At 41.3% G+C, this 18,315-nt stretch overlaps 1 protein-coding gene across 3 annotated transcripts in view; it reads right to left on the reverse strand.

Annotated features, from left to right (window-relative positions):
• Nucleotides 1-18,315, reverse strand: part of megf11 (multiple EGF-like-domains 11) — a 485,761-nt gene that overhangs the window by 62,982 nt on the left and 404,464 nt on the right. For all 3 annotated transcript variants that reach the window (XM_087981455.1, XM_087981454.1, XM_087981453.1), the window contains exons 13-14: nt 15,952-16,115; nt 14,273-14,375 (exon numbers count right to left, since the gene is read on the reverse strand). In XM_087981455.1, coding sequence (XP_087837581.1) covers nt 14,273-14,375; nt 15,952-16,115 — 267 coding nt within the window. The remainder of the gene's footprint in view (nt 1-14,272; nt 14,376-15,951; nt 16,116-18,315) is intronic.

The following is an 18,315-nucleotide window of genomic DNA, read 5'->3' on the forward strand; positions in this document are numbered from 1 at the left end:
CCCAATCTCTCACAATTTTAGAAAATCTTTAAATGGAATCTCATAGGGGTCTAAGTATGTGAGCTTTGGGAAGAAATGTGGCAGAATTGCATGATATGTCCAGGCGTTGAAGATTAAACTTTCAATAGACAGAAGTGAGTTCCTATTAAGGGGATTATTGCTTGTTAACAATCTGGTTACCTGCAGAACTCACTTCATTAGTATGCACCTTTCTATAGCACTAATCACTATGAGCAAAGTAGATGATGAGAATTCTCGACAAAGTGGAGAAGGTAATTGACTGTTTACCTATTGCGCAGATGGCTGAGATTGCTATGACCCAGCTGGCAAACTCAAACCACAGGGAGTTGCTCTGGAAGTCCTCAATTTGAATATGGACCTCAAAGTCTCACGGCCTCAGATCAAACATGGGCAAGGAGACTTTCTGCTGACTTCCCTCTATTGTATCCCCCTCAGTTGATGATTCATTACTTCTCCATGTTGAACATGATGTGAAGGAAAACTGAGGGTGGCAAGGGTGCAGAATGAGATAGTGAAGTGGGGGTCTATCTGCTCTCTCACTTGCATTTAGAAAGTTTTTATGGCTCAGCTTTAAAAAATGATCAGAAGAATTTTCCACAGGGTCCGGACAAAATTTATCTCTCAATCAATATTACAGAAACAGATTATCTGGCTGCTACCATTTTGTGGGAGCTTGCCATGCACAGTAGATCACAAGATTCTGTGATTGTTCTCCATAGATTTGGACGTCCAATAAATCTACTTCACAATGATATGGCTTTAAATGTTTTGAGGGAAATCTGAACCATGCCTATAAAATTCAGACTGGTGTTAAGCAAGGTGTGTGATAACTTCCATATTATTTCAAACCCACCTGACAATTGTGAGTCACCTCTTTGAAGATCAACTTCCCTCTGGTGTCAGTATAAATACTGCCCTAATGGAAAAATCTTTAATCTAGATCAACTAGGTGCCAAAACTAAACTGACCATCATAGACATACATGACATTAGGTAGATGAATGATTGCAGCGTCATTGCCCACTCTGCATCAGATTTGGAAGTCATTCTTGATCTCAATAATGATGGAAAAGGATAGACCAGATCACAGGTAAAGGGACGGCTGGAAAATGGGAAGCCTTCAGAAATGAGATCATGAGCATCCAAAGATAGTATATTCCTATTAGCGTGAAAGGAATGGCTGGTAGAGATAGCGAATGCTGGATGACTAAATAAATTGAGGGTTTGGTTAAGAAAAAGAAGTAAACATATGTCAGGTATAGACAGGATAGATCGAGTGAATCCTTAGAAGAGTACATATAAAGGCAGTAGAAGTATACTTAAGAGCGAAATCAGGAGGGCAAGAAGGGGACATAAGATAGCTTTGGCAAGTAGGGTTAAGGAGAATCCAAAAGGTTTTTACAAATACATTAAGGACAAAAGGGTAACCAGGGAGAGAATAGGGCCCCTCAAAGATCAGCAAAGCAGCCTTTGTGTGGAGCTGCAAGAGATGGGGGAGATACTAAATGAGTATTTTGCTTTGGTGTTTACTGTGGAAAAGGATATGGAAGATATAGAAGATATAGAATGTAAGGAAATAGATGGTGACATCTTGAAAAATGTCCATATTACAGAGGTGGTGGTGCTGGATGTCTTGAAACGCATAAAAGTGGATAAATCCCCAGGACCTGATCAGGTGTACCCGAGAACTCTGTGGGAAGCTAGGGAAGTGATTGCTGGGCCTCTTGCTGAGATATTTATATCATCAATAGTCACAAGTGAGGTGCCGGAAGACTGGAGGTTGGCAAATGTGGTTCCACTATTTAGGAAAGGTGGTAAGGGCAAGCCAGGGAGCTATAGACCAGTGAGCCTGATGTCGGTGGTGGGCAAGTAATTGGAGGGAATCCTGAGGGACAGGATGTACATATATTTGGAGAGGCAAGGATAGTCAACATGGCTTTGCGCATGGGAAATCATGTCTTACAAACTTGATTGAGTCTTTTGAAGAAGTAACAAAGAGGATTGATGAGAGCAGAGCGGCAGACATGATCTATATGGACTTCAGTAGGGCATTCGACAGGGTTCCCTATAGGCGACTGGTTAGCAAGGTTAGATCTCATGTAATACAGGGAGATCTCGCCATTTGATACAGAACTGGCTCAAAGGTAGGGAGACAGAGGGTGGTGGTGAAGGGATGTTTTTCAGACTGGAAGCCTATGACCAGTGGAGTGCCACAAGAATCGGTGCTGGGTCCACTACTTTTCATCATTTATATAAATGATTTGGATGTGAGCATAAGAGGTATAGTTAGTAAGTTTGCAGATGACACCATAATTGGAGGTGTAGTGGTCAGCGAAAAATGTTACCTTGGATTACAATGGGATCTTGATCAGATGGGCCAATGGGCTGAGGAGTGGCAGATGGAGTTTAACTTGTATAAATGAGAGGTGCTGCATTTTGGGAAAGCAAATCTTAGCAGGACTTATACACTTAATGGTAAGGTCCTAGGGAGTGTTGCTGAACAAAGAGACATTGGAGTGCAGGTTCATAGCTCCTTGAAAGTAGAGTCACAGGTAGATAGAATAGTGAAGAAGGTGTTTGGTGTGCTTTCCTTTATTGGTCAGAGTATTGAGTACAGAAGTTGGAAGGTCATGTTGCGGCTGTACAGGACATTGGTTAGGCCACTGTTGGAATATTGAATGCAGTTCTGGTCTCCTTTCTATGGGAAGGATGTTGTGAAACTTGAATGGGTTCAGAAAAGAATTACAAGGATGTTGCCAGGGTTGGAGGATTTGAGCTATAGGGAGAGGTTGAATAGGCTAGGGCCGTTTTCTCTGGAGCATCGGAGGCTGAAGGGTGACCTTATAGAGGTTTATAAAATCATGAGGGGCATGGATAGGATAAATAGACATGGTCTTTTCCCTGAGTTGGGGGAGTCCAGGACTACAGGACATAGGTTTAGGGTGAGAGGAGAAAAATATAAAAGAGACCTAAGGGGCAACGTTTTCAGAGTGTGGTACGTGTATGGTATGCGCTGTCAGAGGATGTGGTGGAGGCTAGTACAATTGCAACATTTAAAAGGCATCTGGATGGGTATATGAATAGGAAAGGTTTGGAGGGATATGGCTATTCACACTATCCATGCCCCTCATGATTTCATAAACCTTGATAAGGTTATGCCTCAGCCTCCGGCGCTTCAAGGAAAAAAGCCCCATCTTAGTTAATCTCTCCCTATAGTTCAAACCCTATAATCTCGGCAACATCCTTGTTATTCTTTTCTGAGCCCATTCAAGTTTAACAATATCTTTAACGTGGCCTCACCGACGTCATTTACAGCTGCAGCATGATATCCCATACTCAATACACTGACAATGAAGACAAGTGTGCCAAATGCCTTCTTCAGAGAGTCACCAGTGTTTTATAGATTTCCAGCAATAACTTATTTGCTCTTGTATTTTATGCCTCAGCTAATTGTTGCATATTACCTTATTGTTAAAGCATTGAGTGTAAGAGTTGGGAGGTTGTGTTGTGGCTGTACAGGACACTAGTTAGGCCACTTTTGGAATTATGTGTGCAATCCCTCCTTGTGAAACTGGCAAGCGTTCAGAGAAGATTTACAAGGATGTTGTCAGGGTTGGAGTGTTTGAGTTACAGAGAGAGACTGAATAGGTTGGGGTTGTTTTTCCTGGAGCATCGGAGGCTGAGGGGTGACCTTTCAGAGGTATATGAAATCATGAGGGGCATGGACAGAATGAATAGCCAAGGTCTTTTACCTCGTATGGGGGAGTCCAAAATTAGAGCGGAAAGATTTAAAAAGCTCATGTGAGGTAACTTGGTCACACAGAGGGTAGTGCATGTAAGGAAAATGCTGCCAGAGGAAGGGCTGGAGGCTGGTAGAATTACAACATTTAAAAGACATCTGGGGTGGGTATATGAATAGGAAGGGTTTACAGGTTTATGGGCCAAGAGCTGGCAAATGGGACTAGATTAATTTAGAATATCTGGTTGGCACAGGTATATGAATAGGCAGGGAATAGAGGGATATAGTCAGTGTACAGGCAAAAGGGTTTTAGTTTAGAAAGCCATCATGTGTCTTAGTGGGCCAAAGGGGTGTACTGTGCTGTACTGTTCCTTGTCCACCACAAATAGCACCAACTCTGCAGAACCCCACTGGAAACAGACTTCCAGTCACATAAACATCCCTCCACCATCATCGTCGATGCTTGCCTCTCATACAATTTTGGATCCAACATGCTACTTTGCCTTGGATTCCATGGGTTCTTACTTTCTTGACCAGTCTGCCATGAGGGCTTTTATTAAAAGCCTTGATGAAGTCCATATAGATCACATTGAATGCATTACCCTTATTAATACTCCTGATTATTTCCTCAATCAAATTTGGCACACCAGAAATTCCTTTAACAATAGAAACCATAAGGACTACAGATGCTGTAAATCAGAGACAAAAACAGAAGTCATTGGAAAAGCTCAGCACGTCTGGCAGCATCTGTGAAGAGAAGTTAGAGTTAATGTTTCGAGTCCACTGACCCTTCCATAGAATCTTCTGAATCTTGTTTTTGCTTCTTTAACAATTTCTTCCTACTCTCTCTAATTAAACCCTGTTTCTACAAATGCAGATGCATTCAGTTCCTGAGAATACTTTGATAACATCCCACCACCAAGGTTAGACTGACTGGCCTAATTCATCAAGTGAAGCGAAGGGAAGCTCACAGGCACAGAATATATAAGCGAAAAACAAAGAATAATACAGCGCAGGAACATGCTCTTCAGCCCTCTAAACCTGTACCTACACATTTTGCCCTTTCATACAAAAATTGTCTTCACTTACAGAATCCATATCCCTTTATTCCCTCCCTATTCATATATTCGTCCAGGTGTTTCTTGAATGCTGCTATTGTGTTTTCTTCCACCACCTCTTCTGGCAGCACATTCCAGGCACTCACCATCCTTTGTGTGAAAAACATGCCTCACAGATGTTTTTCAAAAGCCCCACCACCACCCTACACCTTGAACTTGTGTTCCCTAGTAATTGACCCCTCCAGCCTGGGAAAAGCCTCATTCTTTTGACTCTATCCATGCCATTCACAATCTTATAAACTTGTATCAGGTCACCCCTGAACCTCCTGAGTTCCAGTGAAAACAAACCCAGTCTTTCCAACCTTTCTTCATAGCTAATTACCCCCATTCCAAGCAACATTCTGGTAAACCTTTTATGAACCTTCTCCAAAGCATCCACATCCTTCTGGTAGTGTGGTGACCAGAACTGTATGCCACATTGCAAGTGTGGGCTAATTGAAATTTTATACAGCTGCAGCATAACTTGTCTATCCTTCTATTCAATGCCCTTTCCAATGAGGGCAACGTGCCATAGGCCTTTTTTTTCTACCTTATTTACCTGCGCTGCCACCTTCAGTGATCTGTGGAGCTACACACCCAGGTCCCTCTGCATATCAATATTCCTAAGGGTTCTGCCATTCACTGTACAATTTCCACCTGTGGTTAAGAAAGAGTATAGAGTCTGGATTAAATTCCATCTTCCATTTTTCTGCCCATGACTTCAACTGATCTATAACCTGCTGTATCCTCCGACAATCCTCCTATTTGCAACTCTACTAATCTTTGTATTGTCTGCAAACTTACAAATTAGACCAGCTACGTTTTCCTCCAAATCATTTATGTAGATCACGAACAGCACAGTTCCCAGCACTGATCACTGTGGAACACCATTAGTCACAACCCTCCATTCTGAAAAGCATCCTTCCGCTACTACCCTCGGTCTTCTACGACTAAGCCAGTTCTGTGCCCAGCTTCCAGCTCACCCTGATACCATGTGACTCCACCTTTTGTACTAATTTGCCATGAGGGATCTTGTCAAAGGCTTTACTGAAGTCCATGTAGACAATATCAACTGCTCTTCCCTCATCAATAAGTTAGTCAACTCCTCAAAAGACTCAATCAAGTTAATGAGGCATGACCTCTCCCGCACAGAACCATTTTTCGCTACTAAGCCCATTTGCTTCTAAATATGTATAGATCTTATTCCTGAGAATCTTTTCCAATAATTTCCCTACCACTGACATGAGGCTCACAGGCCTGTAATTTCCAGGATTATCCCTGCTACCCTTCTTAAACAATGGGACAACACTGGCTGTTCTCCATTCCTCTGGGACCTTACCTGTGGCCAAACAGGATATAAAGATGTCTGTCAATGCTCCTGCAATTTGTTCTCTTGCCTCCCTCAATATTTTGGGATAAATTCCATCAGGATCCAGGGACCCCTCTACCTTAATACTATTTAAGATGCTCAACACCTCTTCCTTTTTAATAACAACTTGGCCCCAACATGACCTCCCAATTCCTGTACTCAATACTCTGACCAGTTAGAGAAAGCACATCAAACGCCTCTGTCTTATCTGGCCTGTTTTTTCTGTGTTTTGGACTCATTTACTCACATTTTAATATTAATTCCACCTCAGCTTCTCTTCTCAATAAGCAACTTGTCAAGACTCCATTCCTCTGCCAATGTAGTTCAAATCCATCCCAACAGCTTAAAGAAACATCTCTGCAACGATGTTGTTCCTGTTTAGTTGTAAACTGTCAAACCTGTGCAGTTCCCATCTCCACCAGAAACAGTTCCAATGCCTCAGGAATCATTAGCCCTCCCTCCTGATCCACTTCTTCAGCAATGCATTCATCTGCTCTATCCTTCTATCCCTATGCCCACTGCTGTATGGCACCAGGAATAATCCAGTGATTAATACCTTTTAAGTCCTAATGTCTACATGCAGGGCTTCATTTAATTTTCCCCCCATGTCATTAGTCCCACCATAGGCCACTGGCTGTTCATGCTCCACCTTTAGAACTCCTTGCAGCCATTCTGCAACATTCATGACTCTTGCGACAGCATTTGCAGAGCAACTATCACTCTCACCATTTTGCAAGGCCAAAAAATAGCTTACAAGAGAGGTGCACTTGGAGGAATGTCCTCACTATTTAACTGGTCCCCTTCAGTCTGGTGGTTACCCATTCCCTCTCTGTCTATCTTGATGAATGAAAAGAATCTCTTCCAATAGGTCCTGTTTTCTCAACTCTCCAATAGCCAGAATTCTACAGGATGACAAATAAATGCTCAAAGGCATTCTGAAGTGTTCTTGAAACATGGCAGCAATGACATTAATGATTACAAATTGTTTAAAATTGCAAGAAGCAGCATCATGTTTTGTATCCAAAGTTGTAATGATGTGACAGAGCAGTGGCAGAGGAGAGAAAAGGAGGCAATCTGGGTCCCATTACTTTTTGGGACCTCCCATGTGCTTAAAGATTTGCATCAACAGTCGGTCTGTTCAGTCACATGAAGACCCAGAGAAGAAACGTGACCCTGTGTAGATGTCATTGACAAATTGAGGTATAATTGACAATGATTTGCAGTGTACAAACTGGCTCCAGCATTTCTTAACAATGATGACGCTTTAAAACCTCTTGATTGGCTGCCAGATGCTTTAGAATGTCTTCTGGCCATGATACAGAAATTCAAGTCTTTCTTTTTTCTTTCAAACAGCATTCTACTAATTGCTGTCACCTGTCTTTCTTGATTAAAAGTTATTACTTCTGTGTATTGTAAGGAATTCTTTCTAGTTTGTGCCATCACAAACTCAACAATTTTTGACAGGGAAGTACTTAACATTTCAGGTCAATCACCTTCAATCGCTGATGAACATTCCATCTGAAACGTGACCTCCATCTTCACAAATGCTATCTGAATAGTTGAGCACTTCCAGTATTGTTTTTATTTTGGACTTCAAATGTCCAAAGTATTTTGAAAACAGTATCTGACCTGTGTGTGCCGAAGGTAGACTACAATTAAGTGCAGTGTGCAAGTAAGTCAGCAAGGAAATCAGTAAATAGACAAATGTAGCAGCTTTGGAAGTAACAATGATTTGAGAAGTACATTAGATATTCAGTTTCTTCCCATTCCATTTCCGCTGTTTTTAGGTCTATTCGTTATAGAGTCATAGAGATGTACAGCACGGAAACAGACCCTTCCATCCAACCCGTCCATGCCGACCAGATATCCCAACCTAGTCTAGTCCACCTGCCAGCACCCAGCCCATATCCCTCCAAACCCTTCCTATTCATATACCCATCTGGATACCTTTTAAATGTTGCAATTGTACTAGCCTCCACCACTTCCTCTGGCAGCTCATTCCACACACGTACCACCCTCTGTGTGAAAACATTGCCCCTTAGGTCTCTTTTATATCTTTCCCCTCTCACCCTAAACCTATGTTCCTCTAGTTCTGGACTTCCCCACCCCAGGGAAAGGACTTTGTCTATTTATCTTATCCATGCCCCTCATGATTCTATAAGGTCACCCCTCAGCCTCTGACTCCCCAGGGAACACAGACCCAGCCTATTCAACCTCCGCCTATAGCACAAATCCTCCAAACCTGGCAACATGCTTGTAAATATTTTCTGAACTCTTTCAAGTTTCATAAACCCTTTGGATAAGAAGGAGACCAGAGTTGCATGCAATATTCCAACAGTGGCCTAACCAATGTCCTGTACAGCCACAACATGACCTCCCAACTCCTGTACTCAATACTCTGACCCATAAAGGAAAGCATACCAAACGCTTTCTTCACTATCCTTTCCACCTGCCACTCTACTTTTAAGGAGCTATGAACCTGCACTCCAAGGTCTCTTTGTTTAGCAATGCTCCCCCTTAAGTGAATAAGTCCTGTTAAGATTTGCTTTCCCAAAATGCAGCACCTTGCATTTATCTAAATTAAACTCCATCTGCCGTTCCTCATCCTATTGCCCCATCTGATTAAGATCCCGTTATAATCTGAGGTAACCTTTTTTGCTGTCCACTACACCTCCAATTTTGGAGTCATCTGCAAACTTACTAACTGTACCTCTTATGCTCATATCCAAATCATTTATATAAATGATGAAAAGTAGTGGACCCAGCACCGATTCTTGTGGCACTCCACTGGTCACAGGCCTCCATTTGAAGGATGTTAGTGTTAGGAGATGGGTAGCTTTGTTTATGTCAATCAGCATTTACATCTGATGTTTCCATCTTAGGTTCAGAATACATCTCCGACAATCTGCTCAAAACCTCACCTCAGTACTGTCTCTATCACACTGGCATGGTATTTCTAGTTCCCATAACGTCTGGTCTATTTATGTTTCATTTTGCTTCCTTTCTGGACCGTTCTAGTCAAAGACATCTTGCAGTCAAAGCAGTAAGTGGACAATCTATTCTCAGACCATCATCTAAGCCCCTCTCTCTGGAACGCTTGGTAATAACTCAACCTCCAACTGTCCTGCCAAGCAATAAAGCAATCAGACAGGGTATTCAGTGTAGTTGAAAATGGAACTTATCTTGCACTCCTTAGTGCAGCATGCTGAAACAGAGACAAGGCTGTATTGTCTATCACATCAGCGACCACTGTGGTGTCCGAGTGAGATTTCTAAACTAATGCCAATTACTGACAAATTATGGACTTTCTGTTACCGTGCTTCCACCACCCCACTTCACAAATTATATGAAAACAGGAACATTATTTCATCAAGAATAATTATAATTGGCACAGTAAAGAGATTTCACCTTAACAAATTAAAAATAAGTAATCTATTTTAACAAAAAAGACAGTGAGTAGGTTCTGTGTCCACTACCAGTTTGGACATCTGAATTGACCCCATTCTCCTCCTCTACTTCAGCTGATCTCATCTTGCTACTTTACTTAAACATACTGTCCTTTCAAATGCAGAAAGAGACTCATTTTAGTAGAGTAAAGAGAGAATTTTTTAATATGCAGTGTCATTAAAGCCAAATTAATCATCCAACCTAAGCCTTACTGAGATAAGAGAGAGAAGCCTATTTTAAATAGGCTGTGTTACTTTTAAAACCTATGAGAAATGACAGTTAGTCAGAACAAGTGCGAGATCCAGCATTACTTATGAAACAGAATTCTATATTCAGGTTAGCAAAGGTCAAAAACTAGGAGATTTTAAAATGAAAGTGCATCTGATCCTCCCTCCCTGTCAGAGGCTTTATCAAGCATGTAGCTTTCTTCTTTGGAACTGCACAGGGAAAAAAACAGAAATAGAGTAGAGTTGAAAATTCAATTCCAATCCTTAGATTATCGTTTTGCCTTCCAACAACACAATTTTACAGACATGTTACATTCTGCAAATCAAATGACTCCAGGAGCAGATGGTTATGTACGTATTGCAGCACAGAACAGTAGGAGGTATGTTTGCACCTGGGATCTTCCACATGGTGTATTCTTCAGGCCAGGAGTCCACTCACCAGAAGGGAGGAAAATTAGAGAGTTAGTCATCCCAGACCCTCTTGTACATCTCCTTACAGCTGGCCATCGAGCAATAATAGCACATGCCTGGAGCAAGTATGCAAGTGTGGCTGCACATCTAGTGAAGCTTGTGGCATTCGGAAAATCCATAGGGAAAAAAGGCATTGGACAGCCAACGAAACACATGAACAAAATATGAATTCAATATGAATCATCACAAAACATTGTACATTCTTGAAGAATCAGACAGAAAAAGAGATGGAATGCTCTGTCAAGTCATTATAAAAATCTTATCATGCATTTAACTGGATAGTTATTTCTAAATCCTCCACTTCAGAAGTTCCATTTTACTATACACCATAGTTCAAACTTCAGTAAAGATAAGGATTTCTTCTCTGGATCCTGCTAGCTTCAAGAGTTATAGGAAAAGAACAGGAAAGTGGATTTGAGGAGTATCTTTGACCCTCAGCTATACATTCTGTCAATAGATGGCAGCCTGGACTTGTCCTTGTGTATTGCAAGTGAATCAGCGTGGTGCTGTGAAGCTGGTTTGTGTCAAATGCAAAGATCCATGGACATGAGGTTCATGTGGCCACTGCCCATGGAGCACACCCTAAGATGTTGGTACCAGGTGTCCGAGATGAAAGTCCAGAAGAAGAAGTAGTGAGCTAGAAATGCAAGGTACCTGCTCTGACTTTCATGTCAGGGAGTCTTAGCATCTCGTTTCTAGCCAGCAGTTGGGAGAATGCATCTTAATGAGGTGAGATTAGACAATAATGAGGATGATAATAAGTGATCATTCATGCTGATAGGCCTCTCATTTCTCATTAGGTGATTCTCATTGAAGTCCAGGATTTGAATGGAAAACTAGTTGGTTTCATATTGAGAAGAGCCTCACATGACAGCTTATCTGATTTACTCAAATTTCTCGCCCTCGCCCATGACATTTCGGGGCTGGAATATTTTGCCCTATATGTCAACATTGGAAACACATCCTAAATGGTGCAGTAAAAGGTGCACCTGTACTAAAAGTCCTTCTTTATTCACAGCTGAGCTGCTAGCACAGTCTAAGAAATAATGATCTTTCAAAGTACATAAAAATATAAGCAGAAGCAAAATAATCTGACATCAAAGTTAGTGAAACAAGAAGAATGATAAAAACAGAAGTTGCTGGTAAAGCTCAGCAGGTGTGGCAGCATTTATGAAGAGAAATCAGGATTAACGTTTCGGGTCTGGTGACCCTTCTTCAGAACTGATCTGGTGACCCTTCGGTTCTCAGGAAGGATCACTGTACTCGAAATTTTAATTCAGATTTCTCTTCACAGATACTGCCATACCTGCTGAGCTTTTCCAGCAACTTCTGTTTTTATTTCTGATTTATAGTATTCGCAGTTCTGACATTTTTCTAAATGATAAATTGGTTTTAGAATCAACACGTTAATAAGTCATACCCAAACACAGAAAATCTGCAACTAAAAAAAATGCAGGTTAATCCTAGGCATAGACCACTAAAAGGTTAATGTAAGTTTTCATATTTCAGATGATAGCAGACCTACACATGGGCACTTTCCCAAACTTCCTACTTTTACCTGTCTAACATCTCTCATTCAGTGAAACAACAAGGAGGACCAGGGAGAGGATGATGTTTAGGAACAGGCTAGGAGCAAGCTACCTGTTCATGTTCTCACTCCAGGAATAATTTGCAAAGTGGAGAGACAAAGAATAGGAATTTCTAATTGAAGGGGAAACAGCGGCATAGTGGTAATATCGCTGCAGTAATAATCTAGAATCCTAGCCTCTAATGTTCTGAGGATATGGGTTCAAATTCTACCACAACAGATGGTGGAATTTGAATTCAACCAGAATCTGGAATTAAAAGCTAACCCAATGGTGACCAAAGTACCTACTGTTGATTATCGCAAAAACTCAATTGGCTCATTAGTGCCCTTTAGGGAGGTAAATTTGCTGTGTTTAGCTGGTCTGGCCCGCATGTGATTCTAGATCCACAGAAATATGATTGAATCCTAACTGACATCTGAAATGGCCAAGTGAGCCATACAGTTTCAGAGAAATCGGGGTAGGCATTAAATACTGACAGATATCCCATGAATAAATGAGAAAAGGATTGTGAGAAATATCTATTAGATTTACATTTCAACTTTATTTCTTGGGAGGAATTCAACTACACTGGACTTTATTTATGGTCCTGAGATGAGGTTTCATCTGGAGTGCAAAACTGAAATAATGGGATTGGGAGAATACAAGGTTAATGACATTGGTGAAATCTTGTGCTGTACTGCAAAGCAGAAAGCAAGGTAGGTGGTGGAACATAACCGGCGAAAAGGCCATAACTCAAGATTTTGGATAATGGGATGAAAAATTAAACTAGGTTCTATGAACTTTAAAACTTGGTTCAGCTTCCTGATGCTCTTTTGTATTCACATGTTATACTCACTAACAGGTCAATTTGCCAGAGTTAAGTTCTGCTTCCCAATTAATTTCTTCACAAGATAGCAATACATGCCTTCACATTCATGACTACACAGAAGTAGTGTGCAGCAAATGAGATAAAGCAGAGTTAACGTTTCAGAACAGAAGGGTCACTGGACTCAAAATGCTAATTTTGCTTTCTTTCCATAGTGGCTGCTAGACCTGCTGAGTTTCTCCAGCATTTTCTGTTTTTGCTTGAGGTGATCATCTGCCTGGAATTTTGGAGTGAATAGCCACTGCTTTGTCCTCTTCTTGTAGTGTTCACCTTAAGACTGGATAGGGTCAGGATGTTGTTCAATTCCATCAAAATAACACTGGTGGCACTGACTCCTGCCTACCCAGCGATAAGATACATCCTCCTCCTCGTGTGTGCATATATAATGAGGTAACAACTGTGTAATTGTGCAAGAAAAATTGACCCTTCGCAACAGGAAGAGAAACACACTTTCACATTGACCAGTCAAGTTGCACTCTAGAACAGAAGATTTTGCCCAACATTTCAGTACATATTAAAACTTTCCATTAAAATGTTCAATTCTGTAACTCTTTACAGTAAGCTTTCTTCAAAATGTGACAACTAAAATTGTTACTTCTATAAATACCATATGCACCACATATGCACAGGGAGAGTTTACTTTATAGATTAGATTACTTACAGATTAGATTACTTACAGTGTGGAAACAGGCCCATCAGCCCAACAAGTACACACTGACCCGCCGAAGCGCAACCCACCCAGACCCATTCCCCTACATTTACCCCTTCACCTAACACTACGGTCAATTTAACTTGGCCAATTCACCTAACCTGCACATTTTTGGACTGTGGGAGGAAACCGGTGCACCTGGAGGAAACCCACGCAGACACAGGGAGAATGTGCAAACTCCACACAGTCAGTCGCCTGAGGCGGGAATTGAATCCGGGTCTCTGGCACTGTGAGGCAGCAGTGCTAACCACTGTGCCACCGTGCCACCCATACTTATCGAACAGAAAAGAAGTCAAAAGGAGGATATAGGTAGCCCCCACTATTTGGAAGTACAGTGTTCCCAGGAAACCTTTCGCAAGCCAAAAATGGCGTAAAGCAAAGGTGCATGATTTATATGGGAAAAAGTATCGCCGTTTACCATAAAGCAAAAATCCTCTTCGGATTTGCAAAAACAGGTACTAATGTAGTTCTTTCGTAAAAGCAAAATTGCATAAAGCAAACGTTCGAAAAGCAGGGTTACCTGTATTCCTTTCATAGGTATATGACATCAACCACAAGCAAATAAACTTTATGCAAATGACTTAGACAGAAAGCAACATACCGCAACAGGATGTCATTCCGCATTCTGCACAATGGATCAATGCAACTCAGATTCCTAATGGGATAAGTACAGGATATGGGGAGGAGATGAGCAGAAACCAAAATAATATTTGATAAATTTCATGCTTCTCATATTTACCAGTCCAACCAGTTACACAGTGACAGAATCCAGTGACTGGATCACAACTGCTTGCATGACAGCAGTCACAATGTTTACTACAGCTTAGACCATATGTTCCATCCTAAAATGCAAAAGAAAAGAATGTTTCTAAATACACAATTCCTGCAGTTCAATATCTGTTGATACATTTTACAGATTGTTAGATTATTTATACCCTGGGACAGATTGCTTATTCCCAATTTGATCATATTCTCAGCAATAAAATAATCATTTTCTACAGTATTAAATTAAACCGTAAACAGAAGTATATTATTTTTGAAAAAGTAAATTAACTTTGAACATTGTTTTTTTTTCAGGCATCGTCTGGAAAACACTCACTGCCCCGCTGGCTGTGGAGAAGAGGTGGTGACTGGGTAGAGAACATACGACATGGCCCAGCACAGGAACAGGCCCTTTGGCCCAGTATGTCTGTATCGACCATGATAAAGTTCTAAACTAATCCCATCTGCCTGCACATAAAATGCCCCTCTATTCCCTACCTGTTCATGTGTTTGTCTAGAAGCCTCTTAAATGTTACTATTGTATCTGCTTCTACCACCTCCTCGGCAGTTTGTTCTAGGCACCTACCAACCTCTGTGTAAAAACCTTGCCTTTACATCTCCTTTAAACTTTCCTCCTTACAGCTTAAATCTATGCCCACTACTATTTGACATTTCCACCCTCGGAAAAAGATTCAGACTATATACACCCTATTAAGGCCTCGCATAAATTTATATATTTTTTTTTAGATTAGATTAGATTACAGTGTGGAAACAGGCCCTTCGGCCCAACAAGTCACACCGACCCGCCGAAGCGAAACCCACCCCTACCCCTACATTTTGCCCCTTACCTAACACTACAGGCAATTTAGTATGGCCAATTCACCTGGCCCTGCACATCTTTGGACTGTGGGAGGAAACCGGAGCACCCGGAGGAAACCCACGCAGACACGGGGAGAACGTGCAAACTCCACACAGTTAGTCGCCTGAGGCGGGAATTGAACCCGGGTCTCTGGCGCTGTGAGGCAGCAGTGCTAACCACTGTGTCACCGTGCCGCCCACAATATTCTTCTATTGAGCTGCCCCTTAGCCTCTAACACTCTAGAGAAAACAATCCAAGTTTGTCCAACCTCTCCTTATGGCTAATATACTCCAATGCTGGCAACATCCTGGTAAATCTCTTGTTCAACCTCTCCAAAGCTGCCACATCCTTCTTAAAATGGGGGGATCAGAATTCATACAATATTCCAAATGTGGCCTAACCAAAATCTTAAATAGTTGCAACATGACTTGCCAACTTTTGTACTCAATGCCCCGAATGATGAAGGTAAGCATGCTGTATACCTTCTTTGCCACCTTATTCACCTGTGTTGCCACTTTCAGGGAGCTATGGAGTTGCACCCCAAGATCCCTCTGTATATGGACTTGGGGTTTTAGCTGCACAGTTGGGAAGGGATCAAGTGGAAATACTTAGGAATAAAGTTAAGTCATATTGTAAATCATACTTGAGATGCTGTCTTGTGTACAGGCTACCAACAAGTTCCATTGTTATAGGTAGAGGGAGGTTATCTGGGAAGTGGTTTACAGCTCAAGGAAAAGTGGTGAAAATAAAATAAGATAAAAGAAGATAAGAAAACAGAATACAAAAACAGCATTTACCGGACATGGCTCATCACACTTTTCTCCATGCCAGCCTGGGGAACATGTGCATGAGCCATCCTCTGGATTACAAGATGCTCCATTGACACAGGTACAGCTATTGTTGCAGTAAATTCCCCATGTAGCACTGGAACAAGGGATTGAGCAGTCCACTCCCTGCCAACCTAAAATATAAACCATATATTTCAAGATTCTTTCAGCCAGCTTGAAACACTAAATCCTATGAAGTGACATTTTAAGTTGATAACCAGCAAAAGGAAGGTACTTCCAAAGCTATTGATTTCTTGTTAATGCTTTATCAAAAAGCTCAGTCCATGCATTTTTAGTATCCATGAAATGTTTTGCATTGAGCTTCTTGTAAAACAACCATAAACTTTGTCTTTACTCATGAAGAATACAATTTCAACTTCAATCGGGGGAACATAGAAGTTCTGGATACAAGACCAATTAATAGAATTCAGGAATTATCATTATAGACTTTCAAAGATGGAGAAAAATATTAAAATTTAGAGATTTGTCTCCCATTTTTCTCCTTTCAACACATTGCTTCCAACTCAATTATTTTGTCACTGAAACCATTACCATGGTTTTGCCACATTAAGAATCAACAGGACAGATTTCTTCCTTTAATCTAACTGAAAATAAATTCAGAAACTGTAATAAGAAATACCCACTGTTTATATATTATGTAAGGTCCATACACTGCCCACAATTTCCAAAGGGTTTCTCAGGTAGTCTCATTAAATCAATGCCTGAATTGTGCATATCTCAGTTTTCCCATTTTAATGAGGTGTTACCAGCCTCGTCTTCAGTTGTTTATGGCTGTTTACATACTTCACAGGTGGGGTGTCTAAAGAAGCCTTATTGAAAGAGTCTACATCAGGACCATTAGCCCAGAAGGACTGCAGAATATTGAGCTTAGTAGAAAAGTGTGCACGTGTTCCACACCTGATGGTCAGCCAGGATGCAATGATAAAAATACATTCTGTTCTGTAATTTGCTGCTCACTGCCTTCCCAAGTAACTTCCAACTAGTTCAAAGTGTAGTCAGCTGTATCTTGTCCTGAGTTACCTGCCAATCATGAACATTTGTATCTTTGCTAAACTAAATTGCTGCCCCTCTCACCACACTACTTGTTGTGTCCCTGGTTGCTCTGCTCCCATCCTCTCATGTCTCTCTCCCACTCGTCATCTTGTTCCTTCCCTCCCAGGGATGGTGAATAGTGAGGCTGCACAACAGTCAGTAAGGGGGAGCCAGTGAGGGTTCAGGAGTGGCGCAATGAGTAAAGCATGACTGCAGGATTTGAACTCATGTAAAACATTTGAAAAGCAAAACCTAATTTTTAACTCCTACTCTTTGATGCAGACATCTCACTGCAGCATCACAGGCAGTGATGTCACTGACACTCTAATTGCTTGGCAGTGAGTGGGCTATTGCAGTTGCACTAGCAATAAAAGCATAAGGGCTTATGCCCGAAACGTCGATTCTCCTGTTCCCTGGATGCTGCCTGACCTGCTGCACTTTTCCAGCAACACATTTTCAGCTCTGATCTCCAGCATCTGCAGACCTCACTTTCTCCTCAATAAAAGCAGCCATACAAAATTGGTTCCAGGATCCCCAACAAATTAAAGATTAAATTTTTTTGCTCCTCCCATTTGATTGGCCCTTCATCCCACCATTGGTAGCAAAGTAATTAACCATCTTGACATATTTCTTCGTGGTTCCAACTCAACTATTCTTTTTCTTTTGAGAATGATCATCCAGAAATTTATAAAATTATGAAGCGCATCAATAGGATGAATAATCAAAGTCTTTTCCCTGGGTTGGGGGAGTCCAAAATTAGAGGGCATAGGTTTAAGGTGAGGGGGGGGGGGGGGGGGAAGATTTAAAAGGCACCTAAGGGGCAACATTTTCAGGCAGAGAGTGATGAATGTATAGAATGAACTGCCAGAGGAAGTGATGGAAGCTAGTACAACTGCAAAATGTAAAAGGCATCTGGATAAGTATATGAATAGGAAGGGTTGAGAGGGATATGGGCCAATGTTGGCAAATGGGACTAGATTCATTTAGGATATCATGGACAAGATGGACCAAAGGGCCAGTTTCTGTACTGTACATCTTAATGACTCCATTCAGTTACTCCAAAGCTTGTCCTTCCTTTCCTATTCCGTCAAATGTCTCCGAGGCATTTTCTACATTAACAGCACTATATAGATATAAGCTCTTGATATAGTTGAAATGACTAAATAATTCTTTTTCTGATGGCTGGTAGTCATTTCACCTTACATAAGGAGTCTTGCAACATCAACAATAACCTCAGATTGCAGTTAGTATAGGTCATTCTGCTATAACATGTGCTTCATC

The sequence above is a fragment of the Chiloscyllium plagiosum genome, unplaced genomic scaffold (genome assembly GCF_037043375.1).
Source record: "Chiloscyllium plagiosum isolate Xiang-an unplaced genomic scaffold, Cpla_swu_hap1 HiC_scaffold_39, whole genome shotgun sequence".
Taxonomy (NCBI): domain Eukaryota; kingdom Metazoa; phylum Chordata; class Chondrichthyes; order Orectolobiformes; family Hemiscylliidae; genus Chiloscyllium; species Chiloscyllium plagiosum.